At 37.9% G+C, this 26,255-nt stretch overlaps 1 protein-coding gene and 1 long non-coding RNA gene across 2 annotated transcripts in view; one reads left to right on the top strand and one right to left on the bottom strand.

Moving 5' to 3' along the window:
* Nucleotides 1-20,984, bottom strand: part of TMEM161B (transmembrane protein 161B) — a 68,291-nt gene extending 47,307 nt beyond the window's left edge. Inside the window, exon 1 of the mRNA XM_044265945.1 lies at nucleotides 20,820-20,984. Within this exon, the coding sequence (XP_044121880.1) occupies nucleotides 20,820-20,822 (3 nt within the window). The 5' untranslated portion in view covers nucleotides 20,823-20,984. The remainder of the gene's footprint in view (nucleotides 1-20,819) is intronic.
* A 41-nt stretch (nucleotides 20,985-21,025) lies between these two features.
* On the top strand, nucleotides 21,026-21,638 carry LOC122917730. Its single transcript, XR_006386449.1, has 2 exons — nucleotides 21,026-21,128; nucleotides 21,365-21,638. It is a non-coding gene; the product is annotated as an uncharacterized LOC122917730 (long non-coding RNA).
* Nucleotides 21,639-26,255: the final 4,617 nt, after the last annotated feature.

The following is a 26,255-nucleotide window of genomic DNA, read 5'->3' as shown; positions in this document are numbered from 1 at the left end:
CAGGGAGTCTATCCAAGATTCTCTCTTCCCCTCTGATCCTCCCACCCCACTCTCAAATAAATCAATTTTTAAAAAAAAGAAAGAAAGAAAGAAAGAAAAGAAACCCTATCAAACGGGAACTCTCACTTGCTATCAACAAGCTCACCATCACTTGTATCTGCACCCATCTTTTCCTGCACCTTCCAGAAATAATGGAACATCTTCTATACAAATCCCTGCATCTGTGCTTCAGAGTCTATCCTCTTGATTTTCAGGAACCTCAATTACTGAATAGTTTACTTAATATATTTTCTTTAATCTCTTCTGTATCTGAGTCCTTCCTACCAGCATTGTAGCATCTGTATGTCTCTCTCATCTTTCTGCAATAAAACAATAATTTTCCCCCATTCTATAGCCCTCTTCCTTCATACTCACAGCTACTTGACAAAAGACTTGTTTTCACTACTTCTGTGTTCTTATGCCCCCACACAGTTCCTATTTGACTTGTGCTTCAGCCCATTCCACTGAAACATCTACCATCAAGATCACTTCATCTTGCAAAATTACCTTTCCTTATTTTAAATCACAGCAGTATCCCACAACATCTACAACATGCCTTACTTTACTCACAGCATGACAAACAATTCTTCATACTCCTCTTTGCTAGCTTTTCCCTCTATCCAAGCAGTCCAAAAATAAAGTTGAATTCCTACCTCAAACCTATTATACCAAAAAAGTCCATAGAAAATATAAAAGTGTTTAAAAAGAAGCAGTACAGTATACAGGCTTAAGAACACAGATTCTAGACCCAAGCTGCCTGGGAAAGAATCAGCTATCTACTACTTGCATGACTTTTCACAAGTTACTTAAACATTTTGTACTTCTATTATGTCTCCTATAAAATAAAGCTACTAATTCAACCTACCTAACGTGGTTAGGGATTATGCCTAACACAGAGTAAACTCAATATGTATTAGTACTTTTTGTTGTTAATGTCATTGTTATTACTACTATTGTAGGATAACTCTTTTAAAGTTTTTATTTTAATTCCATAAGACAACTTTTTAAATTTCAAGAGAGAGAATAAATATCACAAAATGACAAGTTTCCTAAGTAATAAAAAAACCAAGAAGTAAGTTGAAAAAAATCACACTTCATTAATTATAACAAACTGTTCGACTGACTGTTCATCACTGTAATAAATGTACTACTGTGGAGTGAACCAGTGATGGGGGGAACTCATGGGGGGGGTGGTTAAACATGTACAAGGAAAGGGTATACAGGAACTCTCTTGTACTTTCTATTAATTTTGCTGTGAGCCAAAAACTGCTTTATTAATTAAAAAAATCAAATTTCTGTAATAGAGAACAGTATCATGTCAAATGACTAACTGGGAAAGGCATTTGTAACTCACATCACAAAGGGATTACTTCCTTATATTATAGAGTTCTCATGAATCAACTACAGTAGTCCCCCCTCCCACACCCACTCACCCACCCCCCCATTCTGCAGATGTTCCAAGACCCCCTTTGAATATCTAAAACCTTGGATAGTATCAAATCCTATATACACAATGTTTTTTTTTTTCCTTTAAGCTTTTTCTTTTAAAAAAAATTAAACTTAATTAATATATAATGTAGTATTGGTTTCAGAGTTAGTTTAGTGAGTCATCGGTCTTATATAACACCCAGTGCTCATCACATCACATGTCCTCCTTAATGTCCACCACCCTCCCCTCCAGCAACCCTCAGTTTGTTTCCTATGATTAAGTCTCTTATGGTTTGTCTCCCTCTCTAATTTTGTCTTTATTTTTCCTCTCTTCCCCTATGCTGCTGTTTTTTCTTAAATTCCACGAGGGAGATCATGTAATTGTCTTTCTGGCTGACGTATTTCGCTTAGCATAATACCCTCTAGTTCCATCCACGTCATTGCAAATGGCAAGATCTGATTTTTTTGAAGGCTGAGTAGTATTCCATTGTACGTATATGTTACATCTTCTTTAACCATTCATCTGTTGATGGACATCTGGGCTCTTTCCATAGTTTGGCTACTGTGGACATCGCTGCTATAAACACTGGGGTGTACATGCTCCTTCGGATCACTACATTTTTATCTTTGGGGTAAATATCCAGTAGTGTGATTGCTGGGTCGTACGGTAGCTCTATTTTCAACTTTCTGAGGAACCTCCATACTGTTTTCCACAGTGTGTGCACCAGCTTACATTCCCACCAACAGTGTAAAAGGGGAATCCTTCTTCCACATCCTCACCAACGTCTGTTGTTTCCTGACTTGTTAATTTTAGCTATTGTGACTGGCGCAAGGTGGTATCTCATTGTGGTTTTGATTTGTATTTCCCTCATGCTGAATGATGTTGAACATTTTCTCACACACAGTGTTTTTTTTCTATACATACATACCTACAATAAAGTTTAATTTATAAATTAGGTTCAATAAGAGATTAAGAATTGTTAATAACAAAAAAGAACAATTAAAATGACATACTGTAATATAAGTTAAATGAATGTGTTTTCTGTCAGAAGATATCTTGTTATTCTATAGTTATCCTACGTGATTAGATGAAATGAGATGAATGTCCCAGGCATTGTGACACAGAATTAGGTTACTACGGACCTTCTGTTGGTATGTCAGAAGGAGAACCATCTGCTTCCAGACCACGGTTGACAGCAGGTAACTGAAACCATGGAAAGGAAAACCCAGGATGGTAGGCTGGGGGAGGGGGATGGCGGGTAACTACTGTACTAAAAGACCAAATGCCTAATTAAAAAATGAGGAAAAAACAAGAACAGATAGTTCTCCAAAAAAAAAAAAAAAGTAAAAATGGCTCTTAAACAGGACTGCTTTTAAAATGCTTTTGAAACCTGCCTCAACCCTGGTTTTTACTGTGGATATTTTACTGCCTTAAATTCTGCCAATTGGGTTAAAGTTCAGACCACTTTTATATTCACCTAACATCAAAGGTTACATTTTTACCTTTCTACTTTCACATTTCCTATCACTTGAATTTACTATCCTATTTTCTGTGTAGTTTGTGATAGAAGTTCTGCAATCTCCATACAATGAATGCCATTACAAAGAACTCTCTCAGGCAGAACAAGGCCAAGAAATATATTAACGAGTATGTCAGAAGGTTGGTCTATTTGAGATTATATACGTAAAAGCAGAAAATAAGTTTTTAGTCAGGAAAGTTTTGTGGACAAAGTGAATCTCAGTCTAGTCTTTAAAGCAATAAGTGATAGTATCACAGAACCTTCAAGGTCATTTTGTATAATCTCTCACCAACATATACACCAGTTTATTAGAGTGTAAGCTCCTTAATAGCAGAAATCATATCTTAGTCATATCTAATAAATTTTACAGGCATTAAATAGCATTTCAGAAAGACCAATATGGTAAATATATATATGACGGAATGTGATGAACTGGGGAAGAAAAGAGATTTTGTTCAACTCTATCCTCTTATTCCCAATCACCAAGCATGATACCACTGATAGACACAGTATGGAAGATGTAAATCACATGAAGGTAAAAAACAAAAATCAGCAAACTGGTTTGATTAAAATTAGGAGTATCAACTAGGTTTTTACAATGACCCAGACCAGATATAATGAACCTTTAAATTACAGCGGTTATCGGGTGCCTGGGTGGCTCAGTCAGTGAAGTGTCTGTCTTCAGCTCAGGTCATGATCCCAGAGTCCTGGGATAGAGCCCACATTGGGCATCCTGCTCAGTGGGTAGCCTGCTTCTTCCTTTCCCTCCCTGTACTGCTCCCAGGACCCTGGGATCATGACCTGAGCTAAAGATAGCCACTTAACCAACTGAGCCACCCAGGTGCCCCAAATATTTCTCATTTTTAATTAGTGAGAATGATGAAATAAATCTGACCATAAACAACCATATATTCCAGAACAGAAAACTGTTAAAACTGCAGAGATGTAGTGAGGTTACAAAGTCCATCATGGCTGAAGACTCAAACACAGCCATATGGATCAGTGATTCAAGTAGCCTTAATGCTTTTATTAATGTACCAAAATAATAACTTGACCAAAGAGATGGTTTCAGTCTAAATTCACTGCCCCTAGGCCCTGATTATCTTGATAACTAGAACTGGGAAAAGTCACTTAGGAAATATTTCTTTTTTTTTTTTTAACATCTTATTTATTTATTTGACAGAGATCACAAGAAGGTAGAGAGGCAGGCAGAGAGAGGAGGAAGCAGGCTCCTTGCTGAGCAGAGAGCCCGATGCAGGGCTCATTGTGACCTGAGCCGAAGGCAGAGGCTTTAACCCACTGAGACACCCAGGTGCCCCTAGGAAATAGCTCTTAAGCACCCAAGAAAGGTGAAACATTAGGGCAACTTAGGTTTCAACCTTTCCATATCAATTAACTTGAGGCCATGAAGAGCAAGACAGTTATTTGCCTTTAAGTCTCTAGAAGAACAATCATTTCGGACCATGGAGCTGAATGTGAACAAGCCCATTAAGCACCCATCTCAAAATAACTGCAACGCTTAACTGACCAATTACAACCAACCACAGTTCCCAAGATTACCAAAAGAGCAGAAAATTCCATGCCCTCATACTTCCTTAGTTTACCCAATAAATGCTGCCCCTCACCACAGCCTAGTTGCAGACAGTCTCTGCTCTGCTGTCCTGACCACTGCTCTGCCTTAGGTGAATTCTTTTAGAGCCTGTGCTGCTGGCCCCTAACCAATCTGAACACCCCAAATTTGGTGGCACTGCCAATCGACTGGAGTGCCCCACATTATCTAATGACCTTCCTATAAATTTTGGTCTCTTGACTGTTTACATTTTAGTGATAGCTAAACATTTTGAGATAGACTTAAGGACATTCAAATAATTTAAAGGTATTAGTTTTATTTCAACCTAGATTTACACAAAACATAGAATTCACATTTTGAGCACTTAAACAAACCATCACTGAACAATTTACAAATGAGGAAATCAGGGTTCAAACAACTAAGATCGAAGTTATAGACTTGTCCAAAACCCAGACCCTTAATTTCCAACCTAATGCTTTTTCCACTAAATCAATTCAGTGCATTTGATTAACATTTGATGAGCAACGAATTTGATGATCATTAGATCACTCACACACAATAGGGAGAAATAACACAGTTCCTGCCACCAATAAGCAGCCAGGGAACCAGGAAAGTAAATGCATCATTATGATACAAAATGATAGGCACAAGATTCTGAGAACACAGCAAAATGAGAAAGAGAGAGAGAGAGAGAAATTAAGGGGGAAAAAAAGCTGTGAAAGGACATTTTGGAAGGTAAAGCCCAAGTCAAAGCCCAATGAACTCAGTCTGGTGAGCCATCAAAACAAAAGAATTTAATCTGAAGGCTATAGAAAACCCACTAAAAGTAGTATCATCAGATCGTTATTTAAGAAAAATCGCTCTGAATAGCATGTCAAGAATGGATGAGGGATAAGCCAGCAGCACTAAGACAGCTAAGATCAGGAAAGGAAGAGCTGTACTAAAGGTAGTAGCAGTACTATGGGTATAGTGTCTTTTACTTCTGTGCTAAGAGCTATATATCATGTGACAAATGAGTTAGGGTCTCACTCAATGCTAAAAATCATGTAAGTCCAACTCATATTACTATAGAAATTATTTATATCTATATATAATAAAAGCAAACAAAAATTTAATTTACAAGTACAGGCTGTCTGCCTAACATACGTCCAATATCCTGCTGGCTGTTATCAGCAACTTGGCCGAGCAATTTTTTGTTTCACTATTATATCCCAAATACTTAGCAAAATGACACTTAGAATAGTTCAAGGCATGTAACAGGGCATTTGATATTTGTTGAATGACTGAATGAAAGGGATCACTACAGAAGAATCAGTCTTAACAGAACTTAAAATCCAAGATAATCATACTAGATAACAAAAATTATGTCAAGAAAATATTACAGAATAAAAGTGCATAGTACTATGAACAAAAGTAATAAAAATTGAAAAAACTGAATATGAAAGTTTCGAACAGATGAAACCTAACAGGAAAATGGAAATCAGAGATGAAGAATAAAAGAAAGGGAATTCCAGGTTAAATGACAAATAGGAACACAGGGTAACCGTGAGACAGTGAAAATCCTAGCTCAACCGAAGCAAACTTGAGTATCATATGGCAAAGAACTGTGAGCAATATGATGAAAACAAAATTTTACAGTGCTGAGTCTTTATAATCAAGGGAGCATATTTAGCTGAGATGTTTAAAAAGATCACCTTGGAACACTTTTAAGCAGAGGTATGAGGATGAAATAATGCAAATAACATAAGAAAAAAAGAGATATAGCAATACATTCATCAATTAAAGAGAAAACCTAAGATTAAGGCAGAAGCAGCTGAAACTAGGGAAAAAAAAAGATGAAAGTATGTCAAAAGAAAACCAATCAGATTAACTTCGAGTGTGACTGAACATGAAGGAAAACAACGGTAGAATAAAAATGAGGAATATCTCAAAGATTATTTCAGGATGTTTTAGTCAGAGTGACTGACAGACTCCTACACCCACTGGGCAGGAAAACTGTAGACTGAAGGAAACTCAAGTGGACTAACAAGTCTTAAGTAGGTCTCCCAAGGACAGCAACCTGGCTAGGTCCTCAGCTTCAAAAACAAAGAAATACATGCTTTGCTGGTATAATCTATATGAAACTGACTAACAATAATCAAGTTGTAACAATTTTATCAACTAATTTACAGTGAAACAAACTATAAGGAAATCAGAAGTTCAAGTTCATTAAGCGTTCCACTGGATCACTGTTTTAATGATCCTTTGGAAGTCAAATTATAAGCAGGCTGCTTAGTGAGTAATAATTTATTTTTATTTTTTATTTAAAGACTTCATTTATTTACTTAGAGAGCAAACCCATGAGCGTTAAGTAGGGGAAGGGCATAGTGGGGGGCAGCAGAAAGGGAGAAAGAATCCCAAGCAGAGTGCACTGAACACAAAAACCCCAGCCTTGATCCCATGACCCCGATATCATGACCCAAGCTGGAATCAAGAGTTGGACACTCAGCCAACTGAGCTGCCAGGCTCCTCAAGGTGAGTAATGAATGATTTAGACCAAAGGGTAGCACTGAGGGATAGCTCAGTCAGGCAGTGTTAAACTTTAAATATACAGAATAGCTAGAATGTGAAATAATCTCAACCCTTAATAGTTCTGGATAAATACATTCAATTCTGGCCATCGAAACTTCTAGATTTTCAATTGATAAAGCTGCATTCCGATTTACTCACTCTTTCCTTAAACAAAAACCTATCTAAAAGTTAGTCTATCTTTTGGTATGTAAATAGCACTGCTTTAGCTACAGTCTGATCTATCTTAGGTCTTGGAACCAATCCATATCGAAGTTCAAGGTGAATAAACAACACTTTCATCGTATCTTTCATAATTTTATCAAACTCTTAAAGTGTTAGCCACTCCTAACTGCTACCTACAAATTATGTGTGATAAAGGTATGGTAGAGGTCAATGCCTGTGTTATGGGAGCACTCCAAGAAAAGCAGTGATTAAATCTAAATGGGAGCGCTGGGAAAGACTGGTTCACAGAGGTGACATATGAACTAGTCTTACAAGGTTAAAGATGTATCCCACTCTCACAGAGAAGTTTAAAAAAAAAAAAAAAAGTTCAGATATACCCACCTATACAAAGAAAGTAAATGGCATGATCCCAAATAATGAGCAATTCCATATGCTGTAGACTTTGATATGGATTGAACACAATGGACTTTTCTGCAGGTATTTAGAAGTAAGTCCATGATCTCAAGGCTAGAATGAACCAAGTCAAATATATTTTAGAAAGCCAAATGCCACTATGGTCTAAAATTAAAGTGAAAAGTTAAAAGTAACTGGAAGGAAAGAGGTAAATTAGAAGTCCTTTGAAATAGTCCCAACACTGTAAGAGCCTTAAAACAGCTTAAAAAACAAGAGCAAAACCAGGGGTGCCTGGCTGGCTCAGTCAGTAAGCTCAGTGAGTATGCAACTCCTGCACACACTGTTGTGAGTTTAAGGTCCACGTTATACACTGACCTTACTAAAAAGGGAAAAAAAAAAATGCAAAAGCAAAACCAAAAAATAAAGATTTTTAGAGAAAAAAGGGAATTAGACATAAGATTAATAATTATCTCTGCAAAGACAGTATTATCAGTAAGTAAGGCTAAAACTTAAGTGATTATGTAGAGATAAAATGGAAAAAATGAACATAATTATTTTCTGAAGAAACTGAGAAGAGGAAAATCTAATGGATATGAGAATAACTAACATACAAAAATATATCTTCATAATGGGGAAAATATACATGCTTAAGGCAAAAGGGAAGGAACAAATGTTGGGGGTTGGTGAATATTCTAGAAAGAAGTGTGTGGGAATTTAATCACGTAAGAATCAGAAAAAGATGAGACCAAAGGTGTAAGCTGAAAAAACTTTGAGACCTTGTTCTACTAAAGAGAAACACAAATAGATACAGAGTTGTATTAAGTTTAAAAACTGAGTGCACAAAGTTTGAGAGACCTTGAAGAATAACCACACCAAGGTCAGGATCTTGAAAATGTGACCGGAGATCTAGAAACTCAGGGAACAAAGGTCTGATAAACTTATACATGTTGATGACTGACAGACCCAAGCTGGTTTTTTAAATATTACTCCTAATAGGGTCTTTGATAGGACTGAGGACTGTCTAGATTTAATCAAGATGGGAAATCCTTCCATATAATGCCAATGCAGCTAAAAACAGCATAAAACAATCATGAACAGGAAAGGAAAATCTTGCCCATAGGCCATTTCTAGAATCTCAGGGTTCATCACGTGGTCTACTCCAGCCTTTATCTGGTTTTCTAATATAGCTCCAGCCCTTATAGACAGTAAACAGGTCTGGATATAAAAAAAGGAAAACTTTGCAAAATCAATAAAATGAAAATAACAGGGTGCCTGGGTGGCTCAGTTGTTGGGCATCTGCCTTCATTCGGCTCAGGTGGTGATTGGGATACAGCCCTGCCTGGGGCTTCCCGCTCTGCGGGAGGTCTGCTTCTCCCTCTGCCTCTCTTCCTGCTTGTACTCCCTCTCAAATGTCTGTCTCTCTGTCAAATAAAGAAATAAAATCTTTAAAAAAAAAAATGAAAATAACAAAAGGTATTTAGCACCAGCAAAGAATTAGGATAAGGTTACCTACTGATTTAATATAAATTTATTAACTGAATTATGTGAAATCATACTTAATTGTTTTGAGCTACAAAACAGCAATTTCATATATTTCAAAATATATATATAAAATATATAAAATATAGTTTTTATTACCAAAAAAACTATATAAATGAGAAGGTGAAATGAGAGAAAGAAAACTGTAAAACACAATTATCAACAACTCTGATCTGAATTCAAGCACATAGGTTTTCACATTTAATTGCTTACAGAATTTGTTTGGTGTGCTAGCATCACGTTTCATAGCACAAAATATGTTTTTTTAATTCTTTAAAGTAAAAAGTATGAGCAGAAATTTTTGCTGTTTTCCAACTCAGAATAAGAAATTTAATGTACTTTAAGGTCAAAAATCAAAAACCCTTAATAAAATGCCTTGGTACGTCCTAAATATCTTAATTAGACATACATGGTAGGAGAATGCATCAATTTGACCTAACTATATTCAGAAACAACAGCTCTAGACTTCTAACGCATTCCTTAGGGACGCCAGGATGGCTCAGCTGGTTAGGCGACTGCCTTCGGCTCAGGTCATGATCCCCGAGTCCCAAAATCAAGTCCCGCATGAGCCTTCCAGCTCCATGGGGAGTCTGCTTCTCCCTCTGACCTCCCCTCCCATGCTCTCTTTCAAATAAATAAAAACTTTAAAGATAAATAAATAATACCGTTCCTTGGAATTTGATTAAATTTAGAAATAAAACTTAAGACATGTTCTGATATAAATTGATAAGGCCAAAGTGGAAGACCAACAACAAACAGGACAAAAATAAATTATTTTTTCCACAAGAATAGAGGGCATTTTAATAAATTATAACTCATTAACCATTTCAACATATTAGTGCTGAAATTAACCGTTATTTATTTTAAGAGAATTTTCCTGTTACAGTAGGTTGAGTGAATGATACAGTATCTCATATAAAGTAATATTAGCCAAAAATTAAACACTGATGAAGAATGAAATATTTTTAAAGATGTTAGCAAGCCACTTCACCTCTTTCTAACACGTGCGTGTTTCATTCATTGTAGTACTGATAAGTAACAAATAAAAGGTTCAATGGAAAAAAGGATCTTTAAACCTGATACTTTTCCTTAACTGTATTTTTTGACATTGGAGAAAATATCCCTACAGATCTATATCCAAAGCTCTTAGTCAAAATTAATAAATTTATATTTGACATTTAGAAGTCATCTACTTCAGACCAATTCCCAACACCTCTTCAACATTCACTGCATTTATAAAACTTTCCTTGTTAAAAAAACATATGCACAACTCTGAGCAGCTTTTATCATGCTCAACCATCACCAACAATTTGAGGGTCTCTCCCCCACTGAAAATGTATTCATCTCATTTCTAAAGTCCTAAACCCACTCCCCAGAGAGTGCCTAACATGACAGGCTTTCGAGTTACGCTGATGAAATAAAAGGATAAAGCATAAATTTGCCGGGCGCCTGGGTGGCTCAGTGGGTTGGGCCGCTGCCTTCGGTGCCTCCCGTCACGATCTCAGGGTCCTGGTATGGAGTCCCGCATCGGGCTCTCTGCTCAGCAGGGAGCCTGCTTCCTCCTCTCTCTCTCTCTGCCTGCCTCTCTGCCTACTTGTGATCTCTGTCAAATAAAATAAATAAATAATCTTTAAAAAAAAAAAAAAGCATAAATTTGCCCACTGTCCTTCACTACATTAAAGTTCCTAGTATGTGCCAACCACTGAACTTTAGCATAAAGAAGAAAATTATTCACTTTAAGATCAACAGACAATATACTGCATCTCAGAGAAACAGGTTTATCTCTTTCTTCAAGATAATCTTCTCAATTTACTGCAATAGGTACGCCTTCAAAATACTTGCTTTTAAACAAACTAAAAATTACAACTTTGGCAAGTACACAAATATTCATCAAATTATTTAAATAAAAATTTCAGCTTAGTGCTAAATTTTAAGCCATATACAAAAGCCAAGAAAATTTAATGGTAACTATCAGAAACATGCACTTATCGCAAATATTTTAATGTACTGAATAATTAAACATACTAGAATCAAAGTAATTCTCTGTCACAAACAGCAGTTAGACAAGTATTCTCTGGGACTCATTCCTTATCTACAGAATGACAAGTGTTGGCAAATGATCTCCAAAATCTTCAAAGATCTTATTGTTGATGACTGCAATATTTTAATTAAAAACATAATGGATTGTTGGCATTCACAAATTTACCATTTCTAAACCACCTACAAAGCCTGTGAGGTGTAGTTACTGCTGACAGGACTAATTATCCCTTCTTCATAAGGATTAAATGAGCTAACATTTATAGAAGTGAAAGTAAATCAGGGCTACAAGTTGATATGAAAGAGTATACCCAGCCCACTGCCCAGCATTCTCCCCTCAATGGTGGTGCATAGGAATTTCTCACAGAGATCTGTGAATACCAACAGTCCTATTGTTTTAATTTGAATTTTTTTTAAAGTTTATCTCAGATACTTGGCCAATTCTCTCTTATTAAATGATTCACTCTCTTCATGATCTGTAATTTTCTTTTATCAAGAGCTAGGATGACCTTAAATACTTCTGCTACAATTGAGAAGCTCTCTATCAAAACCAAGAATAAGCACTCAAATAATAGTTAAAATCAAGTTAGAAAATAGTGTTAGTCTTAAAGAACTAATGTTTCAGTTACTGTTAAAATTTAGCATTATAATGAATGTTACCCAAGTTCTCTTATCTGTCCCTCCTGATTAGAGAACACATTTAGGGGGTACCTGGGTGGCTTAGTCGTTAACTGCCTTCGGCTCAGGTCATGATCCCAGGGTCCTGGGATCGAGCCCCCCATCAGGCTCTCTGCTCTGCACGGAGCCTGCTTCTTCCTCTCCCTGCCACTCTGGCTACTTGTGCTCTTACTCTGTCTGTCAAATAAATAAATAAAATCTTAAAAAAAAAAACACGTTTAGTTTGCAACTAATTTGAATTCTATTAGCATCTGACCTACCCAACCAACCAAGCTGTCTAGTAATAAATGATACAGTGAGGCTTCTTTGTCCTTATGTTAATTAATCTAATAGGGGAAGGGAGGAAAGAGACAGTTAAACATGAATTAAAATGTATTTTTAACTATTAATAAAAGCAAAACTTTTCAGGAAAAAAAGTCATGGCTTCCTTTTTGAGCAAGACTGTATTCAGAAACAAATGATTCTAGTCATAAACACTCATACCTGAATACCTAAACCATAAAGAAACATTTTTAGTCAGTCATTTATACTGATCATAAAAATGACCAAAATCTTCTGAAATGATAAAAATATTTAATAAACATTCAACTTAGAGGAATTATGATGGAGCAGAATCCTCCAATGTGACATTTTCTTTTAGGAAAAAAAGTCAGGAAAGTGTGGCATTGCTTTTCTAAGTACATCATTGTATTTGGGAAACAGTGGCAATCAAGAGGTAAAAGATAACAAAACTCAGCTAAGTTCTATGTAAAGGGCAGACATAGATAACTACATAAAAAAATAAGCAATCAGATTAGTATTTCAAAAGGCTTCTACTACTTAGTACAGAGATAAAAAGTGTTACGTTTATTTAAAAAAGTAAAGCAGCCATAGCCTTGCATAGTCTTACAGTGCCTTACTTGTGACATTAATTAATGGCAGTCTATAATCAAATATTTATAATACAGAGCACAACAGCTTGTTCAAGTTCCTTCTTCGTAAGTAAGTTCTGGTGGAGAAAGTCTCCCTTTCCTCTCTCCAAGGTCCCTTAATATTTTCCATCTCATTTTTTCTTCACAATCCAAACCTCTCTACTTCAAAGAATTTATTGCAGAGACTCATCAATATCACCTCTACTTTTTTCCCTAAAAGATCTTTATGATAAACAGTTTATGGTCAGCTGCAAGTAACACAAAAAGGTGACTTTTAAAACTCTCCTAGCAGTAAAAACCTTTATCATGTGTGCTGAATATATGGGAGGGAAAGTAAGGTAATCTACAATACATTCTTTTTCACAACTCAGGGAAAATACTAAGTTCTAGTTGCAAACAGGCAGTCCAAATGAAAGGAAAAGGAGCCCTCTGAAAAAGAAATGGGCTAACTGTGAGACAGGCTTGCAACAAGTGTGACACACTAAATACTTACAATGTAAGAAACTCCAATTCATCCCCAATTCTCGAAATACTCCTCACCTGATCAGTGTTACTAGAAGTTCATCCCTAAGCACAATGGAAACTAATACAGTATGAGAGGAAGTGCTTTAACTGGATGCAGTTAAGGTGGAGGGAATGTGAATGACTGAATCTTGATTATGACTACAGCAGTGTCAGTCATGTTTGGCACTTGAGTCAGGCTAAACATTAGTGCCATGCAGGTCAGCAACAATTTCTCTAATACTATATGAGATGTAGTATTAGTTATCAACTAGGTTGGGAAAGATTTTCTAGAAATATAAGAGCATATTATTTCTATAGGAAAATGTTTCAGAAATTAATCCTCTCCTAAGTTAAAACCTATTAAATATAAACAAAAAGATTGGCACAACAGTATCATGGCCAAACCACCTGGGTTAAAGTCAAATTCCACCACCACTAGCTGGATGATTTTGGAAGTGTTACTCCAATCCTGCTATGCCTCCATTTCTAAACCTGTAGAATAGAGGTTTAAAAAAAAAAGTAGGTAAACAAGTAGAGGTTAAAGAAATCCAAGATTAAATACTTCATGAAGATTTAAATAAGTTAATATAAGTAGAGTAGATAAATACTAACACCTAAGTAAATGTCACTATTACTGTTACTGAAGAAAAGTAAAATTCAATTTATCCACCTAACTTCTATTTACCCTTAAAAAGACTTAATCCAATCAATCCTTTGTGAAACTCTTAACTCCAAACTGAATATACCCTCCTATCTTCCCTTCATTCAACTAAATCTACATCAACAACATTCAGTTTCACATATTCACAATCACAGAACTTAAGTCATACATACCAAGGTCATCTAGCTCTAATTCAAGCACACTTTCCATGCCATAGATTTATTGTACTTTCTCTAGTCATTTTTAAAAATATGTATGCATGGGGGCACCTGGGTGGCTCAGTTGGTAAAGTGTGTGCCTCTAATTTTGGGTCGCAATCCCAGGGTCCTACAATCAAGGCCTGCATCAGACTCCCTGCTCCGTGCAGAGTCTGCTTCTCCCTCTCCCTCTGACCCTCACCCCTGCTTGTGCTCTCTGTCAGATGAATAAATTTTTTTTAAAAAATTGTAAAAAAAAAAAATACATGTGTATGAGCAGATAGGTTTTTCATATTACGTAAAGATTTTTTAAAAATAAATAAAACTTTATCATAGGACATTAAGATCCTGAGTCTCCATATCAAAGTATCAAAAGCTGAAATGATTTCAGGTTATTCTAAATCTTTTCTTTATGGGCCAAACACAAAAGATATTTTATCTACCTTAACAATGGAATTACTAAGTCTGTTTTATATAACTGAAAGACCTGAATACAAAATCAGGGTATTTTGAGTGAATCAGTCGTATTCTCTCAAGAACTACAGTTAGCTTAAAAGACTAAACACAGGTGGCACAGGGGCAACCTGGGTGGCTCAGGTGGTTAAGCACCCAACTCTTGATTTCTTCATGATGATCCAGCCTGAGTCAACCTTCACCCTCAGCCTGGAGTCAGCTTGAGAATCTCTCTCTTCCTCTGCCCCTCCCTGCCCTACTCTCTCTCGATCTCTTTAAAATAATTTAAAAAAAAAAAAAATAGGTGGCATAAATCAATCTATTAAATATCACCTACTACCAGAGCCTTTAAAAAAAAAATACTCTCCTGTTCATTCTTTGGAAAAATGATTAATGTTTAACTTTACTGAAAGAATTACAGGGTGCCTGGGTGGCTCAGTTGGTTAAGCAACTGCCTTCGGCTCAGGTCATGATCCTGGAGTTCCTGGATTGAGTCCCGCATCAGGCTCCCGGCTTGGCAGGGAGTCTGCTTCTCCCTCTGACCCTCCCTCTTCTCATGCTCTCTCTCTTTCTCTCTCAAATAAATAAAATCTTAAAAAAAGAAAAGAAAGAAAGAAAGAATTACACAGCTATAGACAATACAAGCTTTGTGGCCAGTATTACAGGATTTTTTTAGGGCACAGTTCATAAATATGTACTCACAGATACCAGGCATATACGACTCTCATATTTGTTCCAATGTCACCTCTTCGTTAAGGCTTTCCCTGAATGCCCTATCTAAAATAACCACCCTAATCATTTTCTATCCCTTACCCTACTTTATCTATCTTTGTTGCATTGTTGCATTTACCACCACCAACACATATTATGTCTCATTTGATTATCATCAAAATCTCCCAGTAAGGCATAAGCTCCACAAAGGCAGGATTGTCTCTGTTTAATAAACAGTTATATCCCTGTTGCCAAGACTATAGATATAGCTGACATACAGACAATGCTTAATAAATAATGAATGATTGAATAATACTTTTGAGACAAAAGCATGACTTTTAAATGTTGGGTGAACAAAAAGTATTATCATTCCAATCAAAACCAAGAGAATGTTCCTTTTACCAGAACTTCAAAGATTTTTTCCCCCCTAACTCAAGGGCAGGTGGTGATACATAAAGAGTAGAAAGACAATTTACAGACAAGTTTATTTCTTCAAAGCTTCTTGGCAACAAGTTGTGTTCATGCTTGATTTACTAAACATGGGCAAAACCACAGCACAATATTAAGAAGATTAAAAAAAAAAAATCACTCTTAGAAATGAATACTTTCAAATATCTTATTTTCTAAAATCAACTAAACTTCCTTCATGCTTTTACTCCAGGCCAAACAAAAGAACTAAATTACTTAAAAAGCAGACCATAGTCCAGAGTATAAGCTAGTATTTAAAAATTAATCTTGAATCCACCAAATGCTAACCAAAAGAATAGGGTCTACTTTATTTATTTATTATTCTTTTTTTTCTTTCTTTCTTTCTTTCTTTTTTCTTTTTTGAAATGAAAGTGAGAAAGGGCTAGTGGAAGGAAGAGGGAGAGCCTTAGTTCTTAAGATTTATGTGGGTTAGATCTCACAACCACTGAGATCATGACCTGAGCAAAAATCAAGAGCCAACATTTACCCAACAGAGCCACCCAGGCGCCCTGAACAGTCTCTATTATTTGAGCTAAGCTTCTTTAGGATAGAAGCAGTGGAGAAAAGTCACAGGAAAAGTCAGAGAACTGAGAAGAAACACACATCTCTGCCACCATACCGCTAACTGATAAAAATCCTGAGAATTTATCCCTCAATATACACATGTCCATTCACCAAGCAAAATGACATTCTGGTCATAAAACACACCTTAACAAATTTAAAATAACAGAAATCATACAACATCTGCCCTCAGATCACAATGCAATTAAACTCGAAATCAGCAACAGAAAGTAACTGGAAAATCCCCAAACATGTCAAGACTAAATAACACATTTTAAAATAACACAAGGTTCAAAAAGGAAAACTCAAGACAACTTCAAAATATTTTTAATTACATGAAAACACAACTGATCAAAATTTATGAGATGCAGCATAACCAGCGCTTAAATGGAAATTTATAGCACTGAATGCAAATGTTAGGAAAGACGATCTAAAATCGAACACCAAGTTCCACCTTGGGAAACCAAAAAAAAAAAAAAAAAAAAAAAACCAACAACAGATTAAATCCAAAGCAAGCAGAAAGAAAAGAAATAATAAATAGAGCAGAAATCAATAAAATTAGAAAAAAATCAATACAGAAAAATCGATGAAACCAAAACCAAAAACTGGTTCTCTGAGAAGATCAATAAAATCAATAAGCCTCTATCCAGGCTAAATGAGAAAATGGAAAGGACACAAATTACTAGTATCAGAAATGAAAGGTGTCATCACTACAGACCCTGTGGACATTAAAAAGACTAATAAAGGAGCACTATGAATAACTCTGCCCACAGATTTTATTTTACTTTTTAGAGATTTCATTTATCTGAGAGAGAAAGAGCATACAAATACACATACAGCAGAGGAAGGGGCAGAAGGAGAAGCAGAAACAAAATCCCGGCTGAGCAGGGAGCCCAACTTGAGGTTCAATCCCAGGACCTCGAGATCATGACCTAAGCCAAAGGCACACACTCTCTCTCTCTCTCTCTCTCTCTCTCTCTCTCAAATAAATAAATAAATAAAATCTCTTAAAATAAATAAGTATGGGCCTGGATGGCTCAGTCGTTAAGCTTCTGCCTTTGGCTCAGGTCATGATCCAGAGTTTTGGGATCCAGCCCTGCATCAGGCTCCCTGCTCTGCAGGAAGCCTGCTTCTCCCTCTCCTGCTCCCCCTGCTTGTGTTCCCTCTCTCACTGTCTCTCTCTCTGTCAAATAAATAAATAAAATCTTTAAAAAGAAAATAAATAAGTAAAATCAAGATGTCCCAAGCCTTCACTCTCCATTCTGGAGTAGTATTTAAGACAGTACTGAAATACATGCCCAAACATATCTACAAAGATCCCAAAGATTCCTACATAATGTATTTTTAAAAAAAAGAAAGTAAAGAAAAGACAAAACAAAAGAAACTTGAAAAATCAAAAGCCGGAGGGGGAGGGGGAGGTGGATCCTGGTGGCTCAGTCCTATAGGCATCTGCCTTCCGCTCAGGTCACAATCCCAGGGTCCTGGGATGGAGCCCCACATCAGGCTCCTTGCTCACCAGGGAGCCTACTTCTACCTCTCCTTCTGCCTAAGGCTCCCACTGCTTGTGCTTTCTCTCTGTCAAATAAATAAAATCTTAAAGAAAAATCAAAAGGATAAAGAAAACTGTGAAAATCAGGCTACATTTTATTTAATCAGAAACATATACCTATTCTGAAAAATGTCCTGAAGTCAGAGAATCAGAAATGTGAGAGTCAGTAGGTGTTTTAATCCCCATTGCTCTTATCCAGGAGGAAACTGGAACTCTTACCAAGTTGAGTGATTCTGTCAAATTCATGTAACTAAGAAAGGGTAGAATCTGGATCTTCTGAGTTCAAGTACTACATGCTTTGCATATCATTAGGCCCAAGCACTGCAAAGGTTCTTAATTTAACCAAGCTGTATTCAAAATAAATTCAACCCCTCACTTCATTTAATGGTTAAACACTTTTCTTTGAGGTATTCCAAGCACTGACCAAACTTGCTAAACAGATATCATCAATTTCATGACTGGGAACACTAAAGTGGAGTTAATACAGAAATGTGAGCAATACCAGAACAGAGTCAACTACTGGGCTGGTAGCTGGTGACATTCTCCAGATGACATTTTCTTAAGTGACATTTTGAGAAAGAGCATGAGTTTACCTTAACCTAAAACAAAATTACAATTTTGAGATGGCAGGAGATGGGTTCTTCTAGTATTACAGAATATTGGAACAAATTCACACTAAGCTTCTTTCTGACTATCTTAAAGATTTTTATTATACTTTTTAACTTTTCAGACCAAGAAGTCAAAAATTGAGCTTCAATTTAGGAAGTGGAGATCTGAGTTTCAGTCCAGACTATGCCAAACTATTGTTACCTTAGATAAACCAATGCTTATTTCTACACCTCAGATTCTTCCTTATGTAAAATTAGGGAAGGTTGCAGGGGGTGGAGGTGGTTAGGCTAATTGTTTTCTTTCCCTCCTTCTCATTCTACTATTCTGTATCTCTGTCTTTATGAATACAAAGCATTAGTTATTCACTGAGGTTAAAGACATACACAGTGCCCAAGATTCATAGGTTACGTAGGCTGGGAGAGCACACCAGAAACCACATTATTTTGAAGTTCTTTTCTTTCACCTTTTTTAAAAAAAATTATTTATTTATTTAAAGAGTTTATTTATTTGACACACAGAGAGAGTAGACAGAGAGGCAGGCAGAGAGAGAGGGGAAGCAGGCTCCCTGCTGAGCAGAGAGCCTGATGCAGGGCTCAATCCCAGGGCTGTGAGATCATGACCTGAGCCGAATGCAGGGGCTTAACCCACTAGCCACCCAGGAGCCCTATTTTTATTTCTTTATTAGAGAGAGAGAGAGCACAAGCAGAAGGAGAGGTAGAGGCAGAGGGAGAAGCAGGTTCCCCGAAAAGCAGGGGAAGCCTGATATGGGACTTGCGATCCCAGGACTCCGGGATCATGACCTGATTTGAAGGCAGTGGCTTAACCAACTGAGCCACCCAGGCATCTCTTTCACTGGCTCAGTGGGTTAAAGCCTCTGCCTTCGGCTCAGGTCATGATCCCAGGGTTCTGGGATAGAGCCCCACATCGGGCTCTCTGTTTGGCGGGGAGCCTGCTTCCTCCCCTCTCTCTCTCTGCCTGCCTCTCTGCCTACTTGTGATCTCTGTCTGTCAAATAAATAAATAATAAATAAAAGTTATTCAAAAGTCCAACATCCAACACAATAAGCTGAATAATGTCAACATTTGGTCCTGAAAAAGCATGGTACACTGAGGCTAGATTCCAAGACAGAATACCCTCTGGATGAAAATTTGAAATATTTTATATAGGCAAATAATTAACAGTGTTGAACTTAACCAGAGGCCTGGGATCTTGGAAAACACCAAAGGTTAATACCCACCCCCACACCCCCATGCCCTTTTGTGTTCTGGGAAGGGCTTAATGCAAAGAAACACTGGTCCCCACAGGACTTAGGTAAGACTCAAAAATGCCCCACTTGTTTACCTATGACAAAGTCAGAGACAAAGCCCGCAAATTCCCATTTTTTTGCTTCATAAATGACTGGATGAATGACATGTCCCCATAGATTAACTGGAACAAAATATTTGTTACTCAAATTCTGGTTAAGATCCTCTTTCCCAAGGTTCCTGAGCTTTGGCCCACCCTCAATCTGAAGCAGCAAAAACTTCTCTGGCCTGAGGGTAAAACAATCTGATCTACTGTTAAATGGTACTTCCCTTTCATCTCACTTCCCCACACTAGGTTCTTTCTAGGATTGCTTTACTCCTCCCTAATAAGAAGAAAAACCTTTTTGCCAAATCTTCGAGACTCTTGCTCTCTTACGGTTAGGGCATTCTTCCTAGTTCCCCAAGCCCCTGCGATATTCCTTTCCAATAAAATCTCTCCTTACTAAGTCTGAATTTTTCATTTGACACCCTTCCCAATTTCAAATGGGCTGAGTATGAAAGATAAGCTTACTTTCCTTTTCTCTTAGTGACAAGTGTGGATCTTCTACAAAAGGATCCGTTGTGTGCACCCGGAAATGCTAAAGGGATTTCTAAGATCTTAAGTTCTTGGCTACTACCAGGCTGCTAAGAAAAAGGGAGGGGCGGAGATGATCAACCCAGCAAGGTCAACTCTGAGACCACCTGGCGCCACACGCCGTACACAGTGAAAGGGCCACGAACATTCTGGCTACGTACTCCACACTCCCGGGCAGATTTCACGGTTGGGCAGGGCAGATGCCTCTTTCTCAGGGACCCAGGAACTCCGGGACAGGTAGGGAGTTCCTGCCCCGCGGTTCATCCCATTGCTCTCGCCCGCTCCATCTTCAGCTAGGCATCCGACTGGTTACCTTCACAGGGCTAACCTGCTGGCCCCTAGCTTCCCAATGTTACTCCAGCCTTCACAGAAAGACTCACCATGGCGCCAAGGACAGGTCGTGGGCCGGACGCCCTGGAGTCCCCGGGCCCGTCCTGGACCTTCCCTCCCCAACCTGCAGCCAGAAGCCTCTTAAACAACGCGAGGGAGAGAGTTTTCCGGCTCTGACGGAAGTTCTGCCCGCGCGGGACAGGAAGTCCCTCCCCTCTCTTGAACGCTGGCGACCCCACGCCACGCAGAGGTGAGGATACGCAGAACGTCCTCTAATGCCACTTCCGTGGGTGCTAGGTTAGAAGCTGGGGGCGGTGTTGACCTTGAGAGCGCGCGAGGGAGGCGCAGGCGCAGCTCAGGTAGGTGGGCGGGTGGCGCGCGATTGCCGCGCCAGTGAGGATCCGGAGGTTGGTTGTGTGGTTCGGGCCCGAGCGCGTTCTAGCCCTGGGAGGTGATGGAAGTGCAGGTTGATGAACCGGCTGGGAGCCGACCCCAGAGGATTTAGTAAGGGAGAAAAACCACAGGCCGTGCTCGTGCTGGGACGACAGTGGTTTCTTCAGCGGAGCCACTCCCTTTTTACCTTTTCCTTTTCCAGGCTGACCGTCCTTGGAGACTTTCCGGATCTCCACAGACCTCTCTGTTCCTCTGTCGTCTCCTTCACCTGCTTTAGTGCGTCCTGCAGCCCTCCCCTTATGGCAGTGGAATTTGATCCTGAGACGTTTCTTCACCGTTCATATATACCAGTGGAAACCAGAAGAACATCTACCAAGACCAGAGTAACCAGAGAGAGAATTCTGCTTATTTTAAAATACCTTCCAATATGGGTGGTTTCCTTTTATTTATAAAGTATATATATATGCACATACACACATACGCATGGGAGTTTCACTTTTTTAGCGGATGTTCTCTCTCTCTCTCTCTCTCACACACACACACACACACACACACACCTCTTAAATTTGTGTTGTTGTTTCCCCAAGATTTGTACCCTTCCACTCTGTGCCTTCTTATTTGGCTATAAATCACAGTACTGGAGGCAGGGTTGAAGTGGACATACAGAACACCTTTAACCCAGAAATTAGTCTCACAACTTGGGGGCCCTTGCTTAAGACGTGACTGTATCTACAATTTCATTTATAAGATCTCTTTTTGCCACTGTCTAGTTTTGTCATAAAGCTGGAATTGGGGAGCTAAACTAGGACGCTTGACAAGAGGTTAAGAAGTTTGAGCAGGCAGGGGTGGCTATGGATGTTGTTTCACCCTCCTTGTCAAAGTACCTGGAGAGCCTGACGTCCGCTCTATAAAAGGTTGGAAGACCCTTGGAATCACGTCTTAGCCATCCAGAAGCAGCATGCACAGGGCAATTGCTTTGTATTTAAAAAGGGGGCTAGAGACTGAGTTATGAATTGTTTTTACTTTGAATTCTCTTTTGGGGGGGAGATGAATAATGTGGCGGACAAGATAGAAGAATTTTAAGTACTAACATTGAAAACAGCTGGAGGTGGGATTGGGGCTGGGAAATCGTTTGTGAAACAGACCTGCTGAGAATCAATCCAGAACTTCCCTGAGGGTTCTACCTCTGCTGTATAGGGACAACGTTGTAAATAGACATGCCCCAGGGCATCTGCAGATGCTAAGTGTGGTAGAGAGGATTAGAGTCGTTCTGTTTGTGTATCTGTGGGAAGCAGCTGCTATCCTTGAGGAAGAAAAGGTGAAGAAGGAAACTGGCTATCAGTCTGTCAGTGACAACACATTCTGTGAAGTCTTACTCTTTCATTTCTGACACTTTGGTTCTTACATCCGTCCTAAACCTGGCAGCCTCATTGAGGTTCACAAAGCATCTCCTTCTATGTGACAGTAAGACTGGAATTATTATCAGGATGGAATCTATTCCTGCCAGAGTAAAACCATGAAAGGAAATCACAGTCAGTATTCGTTATCTGCTTATCATTTTTAATAGATCATGGAGTTCTGTGTTCCTTATTAGGTATTTGATAAGTTGATAAATAACCCTTGGTTAATATCCTTTAATATTCCAATTTCTGTTACAAGGTGAAAAATCTGTTACAAGGAACATTTTTTAAAGATTAAAATGCATACCATATATGTTTAAAGGCAGCACCTCCCAGTCTTTTTTATCCCACAGAATAATTATAATGTTTTGTATTGTTTACATATATTGAAGTTGAGGGATTTACCTATTTTCATTCCTTAAAGTAGATGAGTCTTAAGAGATTCAAAGAAAGGAGAAAATTATGAAAGGGAATAAAATATGTGCACAATGGAGATTAGCAAGAAATTAAGTACTCTTGCAAGGGAATCAGAAGTCCAATCTTTGATAACTTTGATAAAAGTGCTAGTTGCTTATTAGGGCTTTGTTTTGAGTTGCAGTTTCCTGAGTGAGAACTGTTATCAAATACTTAGGAACACCAGCAAAAAGTCCTTCTTCAACACCCACACTGACCTGGAACACTTTAAACCATTAACACCTATCACTGTTTCAAAGGCCAGTTCTATACTCTTTGCAAAATCTTTTCCTGATAAACTTCCCTTCTGAGAACTTTCTACTACTTTTTCTTTTCTTTAATAAATATGATTATTATGTGCTTATATGGCCTTTGTAATTTTGCCCAAACATATATTATTTTCTTAACTGGACACAAATGCCTATAAAGTGGAACCTTCTTTTTGCGTTGAACACCTCCTTTCCCTAAGAAATACCATTTAGAGGTTCTAGCAGGGGAGCGCAGCTACTCGTATACCCTTGACCGAAGAACGGTCCTCTCCTCTATCGGGGATGGTCGTCCTCTTTGACCGAGCGCGCAGCTTCCTCCCTGAGAGGGAGGAAGGGGACACCCGCCTAGCCAGCCAGATCAGCCGAATCAACCCTGGCGATCAATGGGGTGACAGATGTCGCAGCCAGATCGCCCTCTCAGTGGGTTGAGCCGCTGCCTTCGGCTCAGGTCATGATCTCAGGGTCCTGGGATCGAGTCCTGCATCGGGCTCTCTGCTCTGCGGGGAGCCTGCTTCCTCCTCTCCCTCTCTCTGCCTGCCTCTCTGTCTGCTTGTGATCTCTGTCTGTCAAATAAATAAATAAAATCTTTAAAAAAAAAAAAAAAGAAATACCATTTAAATAAATGTTGTGGACAAAATCACTTCAGTTACATTGCTCTTAAAATGTTTTATGGACAAAAACAGTTATAGCAATACTTATAATGGTAAAAAATTAGAAACAATTGTTAGCAATTAGAGATTGGTCAAATTCTATCATGTATACTTATTGAAATATTACTTAGCTACTTTTTAAAAGTAATTAGTCTTTCTAACAGGAAAAGTTTATTTTCCAACTTAAAAGAGCAGGCTACAAAATTGTAAGCAGTGTGATTGCTTTGATGTGGGAAAAAGAAAAATCCTAGACATAAAACAAAGAGTAAAAAAGGAAGTAACCAAATATATCAATCACCACTCCTAGAATTACCTTCTAAACCTTCCCATAAAGGGGTAATTTAAAATTTTTATTTTATTTAACAATGGATGAAAGGAGCTTCTTTTCTTTCTTTCCCAAAATTATGCTTTGTAACCTCCCTTTAATTCTCATTTTCCTAATTTGGGAATAACAAAACAGATAAAGCTCTTCAGAAGTACGTTGCAACCTCTAATAATTTTTTTTTTAAAGATTTTATTTATTTATTTGACAGAGAGAGACACAGCGAGAGAGGGAACACAAGCAGGGGGAGTGGGAGAAGGAGGCTTCCCACTGAGCAGGGAGCCCGACTCAGGGCTCAATCCCAAGACCTTGAGATCATGACCTGAACTGAAGGCAGACACTTAACGACTGAGTCCCCCAGGCGCCCGCAACCTTCTAATTAATTCAGTAGTCTTCCTCTGAAACTTTTCCTTATTTATATATTACCATAATTAAAGCTAGGAGCATATCACATACCTAGTTAATTAGAATAACTACTGCAAATTGTACACAAATTATACAATGCACATTTTCAAGGATCACTAACTTAACATAAATGTGATCCTGGTATCGTTTGATACCTTTGCTACTAGGAAAATTTTTGAACCAAACACCACCAAGAGCAATAAGCAAGCAAAATCATAAGAAAATATCAACTGTTTAAAACCTAAATTAACGTTTTATTCATTAAATATTTATTAATTACCTATTGTGTCCCAGTCACTGTTCTAGACTTGGGGAAATAATGGCAAATAGAACAGACATAGGGATGCATGGGTGGCTCATTGGTTAAGCATCTCCCTTCTGCTCAGCTCATGATCTCAGAGTCCTGGGATGGAGTCCCAAGTCTGGCTCCCTGCTCATTGGGGATCCTGCTTCTTCCCTTGCCCCTCCTGCTCCCTTACTCATGCTTGCAGAGGGGACCATAATGCAAAACCGTAAGGCTTGAACTAATTTGGAATATTTCAGGAACCAAAGAAGCCTACCTGTTTGGAGCATGGTGACTAAGAAAAGAATAAGTTTAGCCGGGTATGAAAGAGCTAAGTTATATTGGCACTGAAAACCAGGAAAGGATATGGATTTTATTCTGAGTGTGATGAAAAAGTCATTTTAACCTGAGGAGTGGGATGAAACAATATATTTTTTTTAATCTACTTTGATAATATTTTTTAATTGAAGTATTTAATCCACTTACATGTAACACAGTTACTAATATGGCTAGATTTGAATCTATTAAGATATGATTTGCTCTTTATTTGTCCTATCTCTCCTATGTTGATTTTGCCCTTTTTTCCATTCTTTTAGATTAATTTTTACCTATTCTATTTCTCCCAGCTTGAGAGCTAAATATCATTTTAGTAGTTTATATTGAACCTCTTCCTGGATGATATAACAACCTGAAAACACATCAACTTCATTTACTACCCCACCTCATGTTATATACATAGTGTATACTTAATCTCTTACTTAATGTCTTAAATTCCTCAAGGCATCATTTTTCTACAAGTACTGTGCATTTATATTTACTCAACCATTTACCATTGTCTCTTATGCTTTATGACTCCTTGAGTTTCTGAGCTTCTTCCTAGGGTCTTATTTCTTCTTCCTGAAGAACATACATCATCATTTCTTTTTGTAATGTCTGCTGGTGATAAATTCAGTTTTTGTATCTTGAAACTACTTATTTTACCCTTGTTTTCAAAGAACATTTTTACGGAATTATGATATAACTAAATGTTTTAGGTTTTCTTTTTGAGGTTTGTAATGTTTGTTGAATCTGGGATATGATGTTCTTATTCTGTTTTGGAAAATTCCCAGGTCTTAGGTACTGCTTCTCCCCCATTCTTCTCCCTTCTCCTCTCCTTCTGGTACTCCACTTAAATGTATGTTAGATCATTTCACATAATCCCTTATATATCCATTCATCTGTTCCTCACGGTTCATTCTGGATAATTCTTACCTTTTTTTGAGTTCATTGTTTCCCTTTGAATAGTCTCTAAACTACTGTTAAACCTATCTG

Source organism: Neovison vison, chromosome 1 (genome assembly GCF_020171115.1).
Source record: "Neovison vison isolate M4711 chromosome 1, ASM_NN_V1, whole genome shotgun sequence".
NCBI classification, from domain to species: domain Eukaryota; kingdom Metazoa; phylum Chordata; class Mammalia; order Carnivora; family Mustelidae; genus Neogale; species Neogale vison.
Note: the sequence above shows the minus strand (reverse complement) of the source record. Positions and strands in the feature narration are given on the sequence as shown.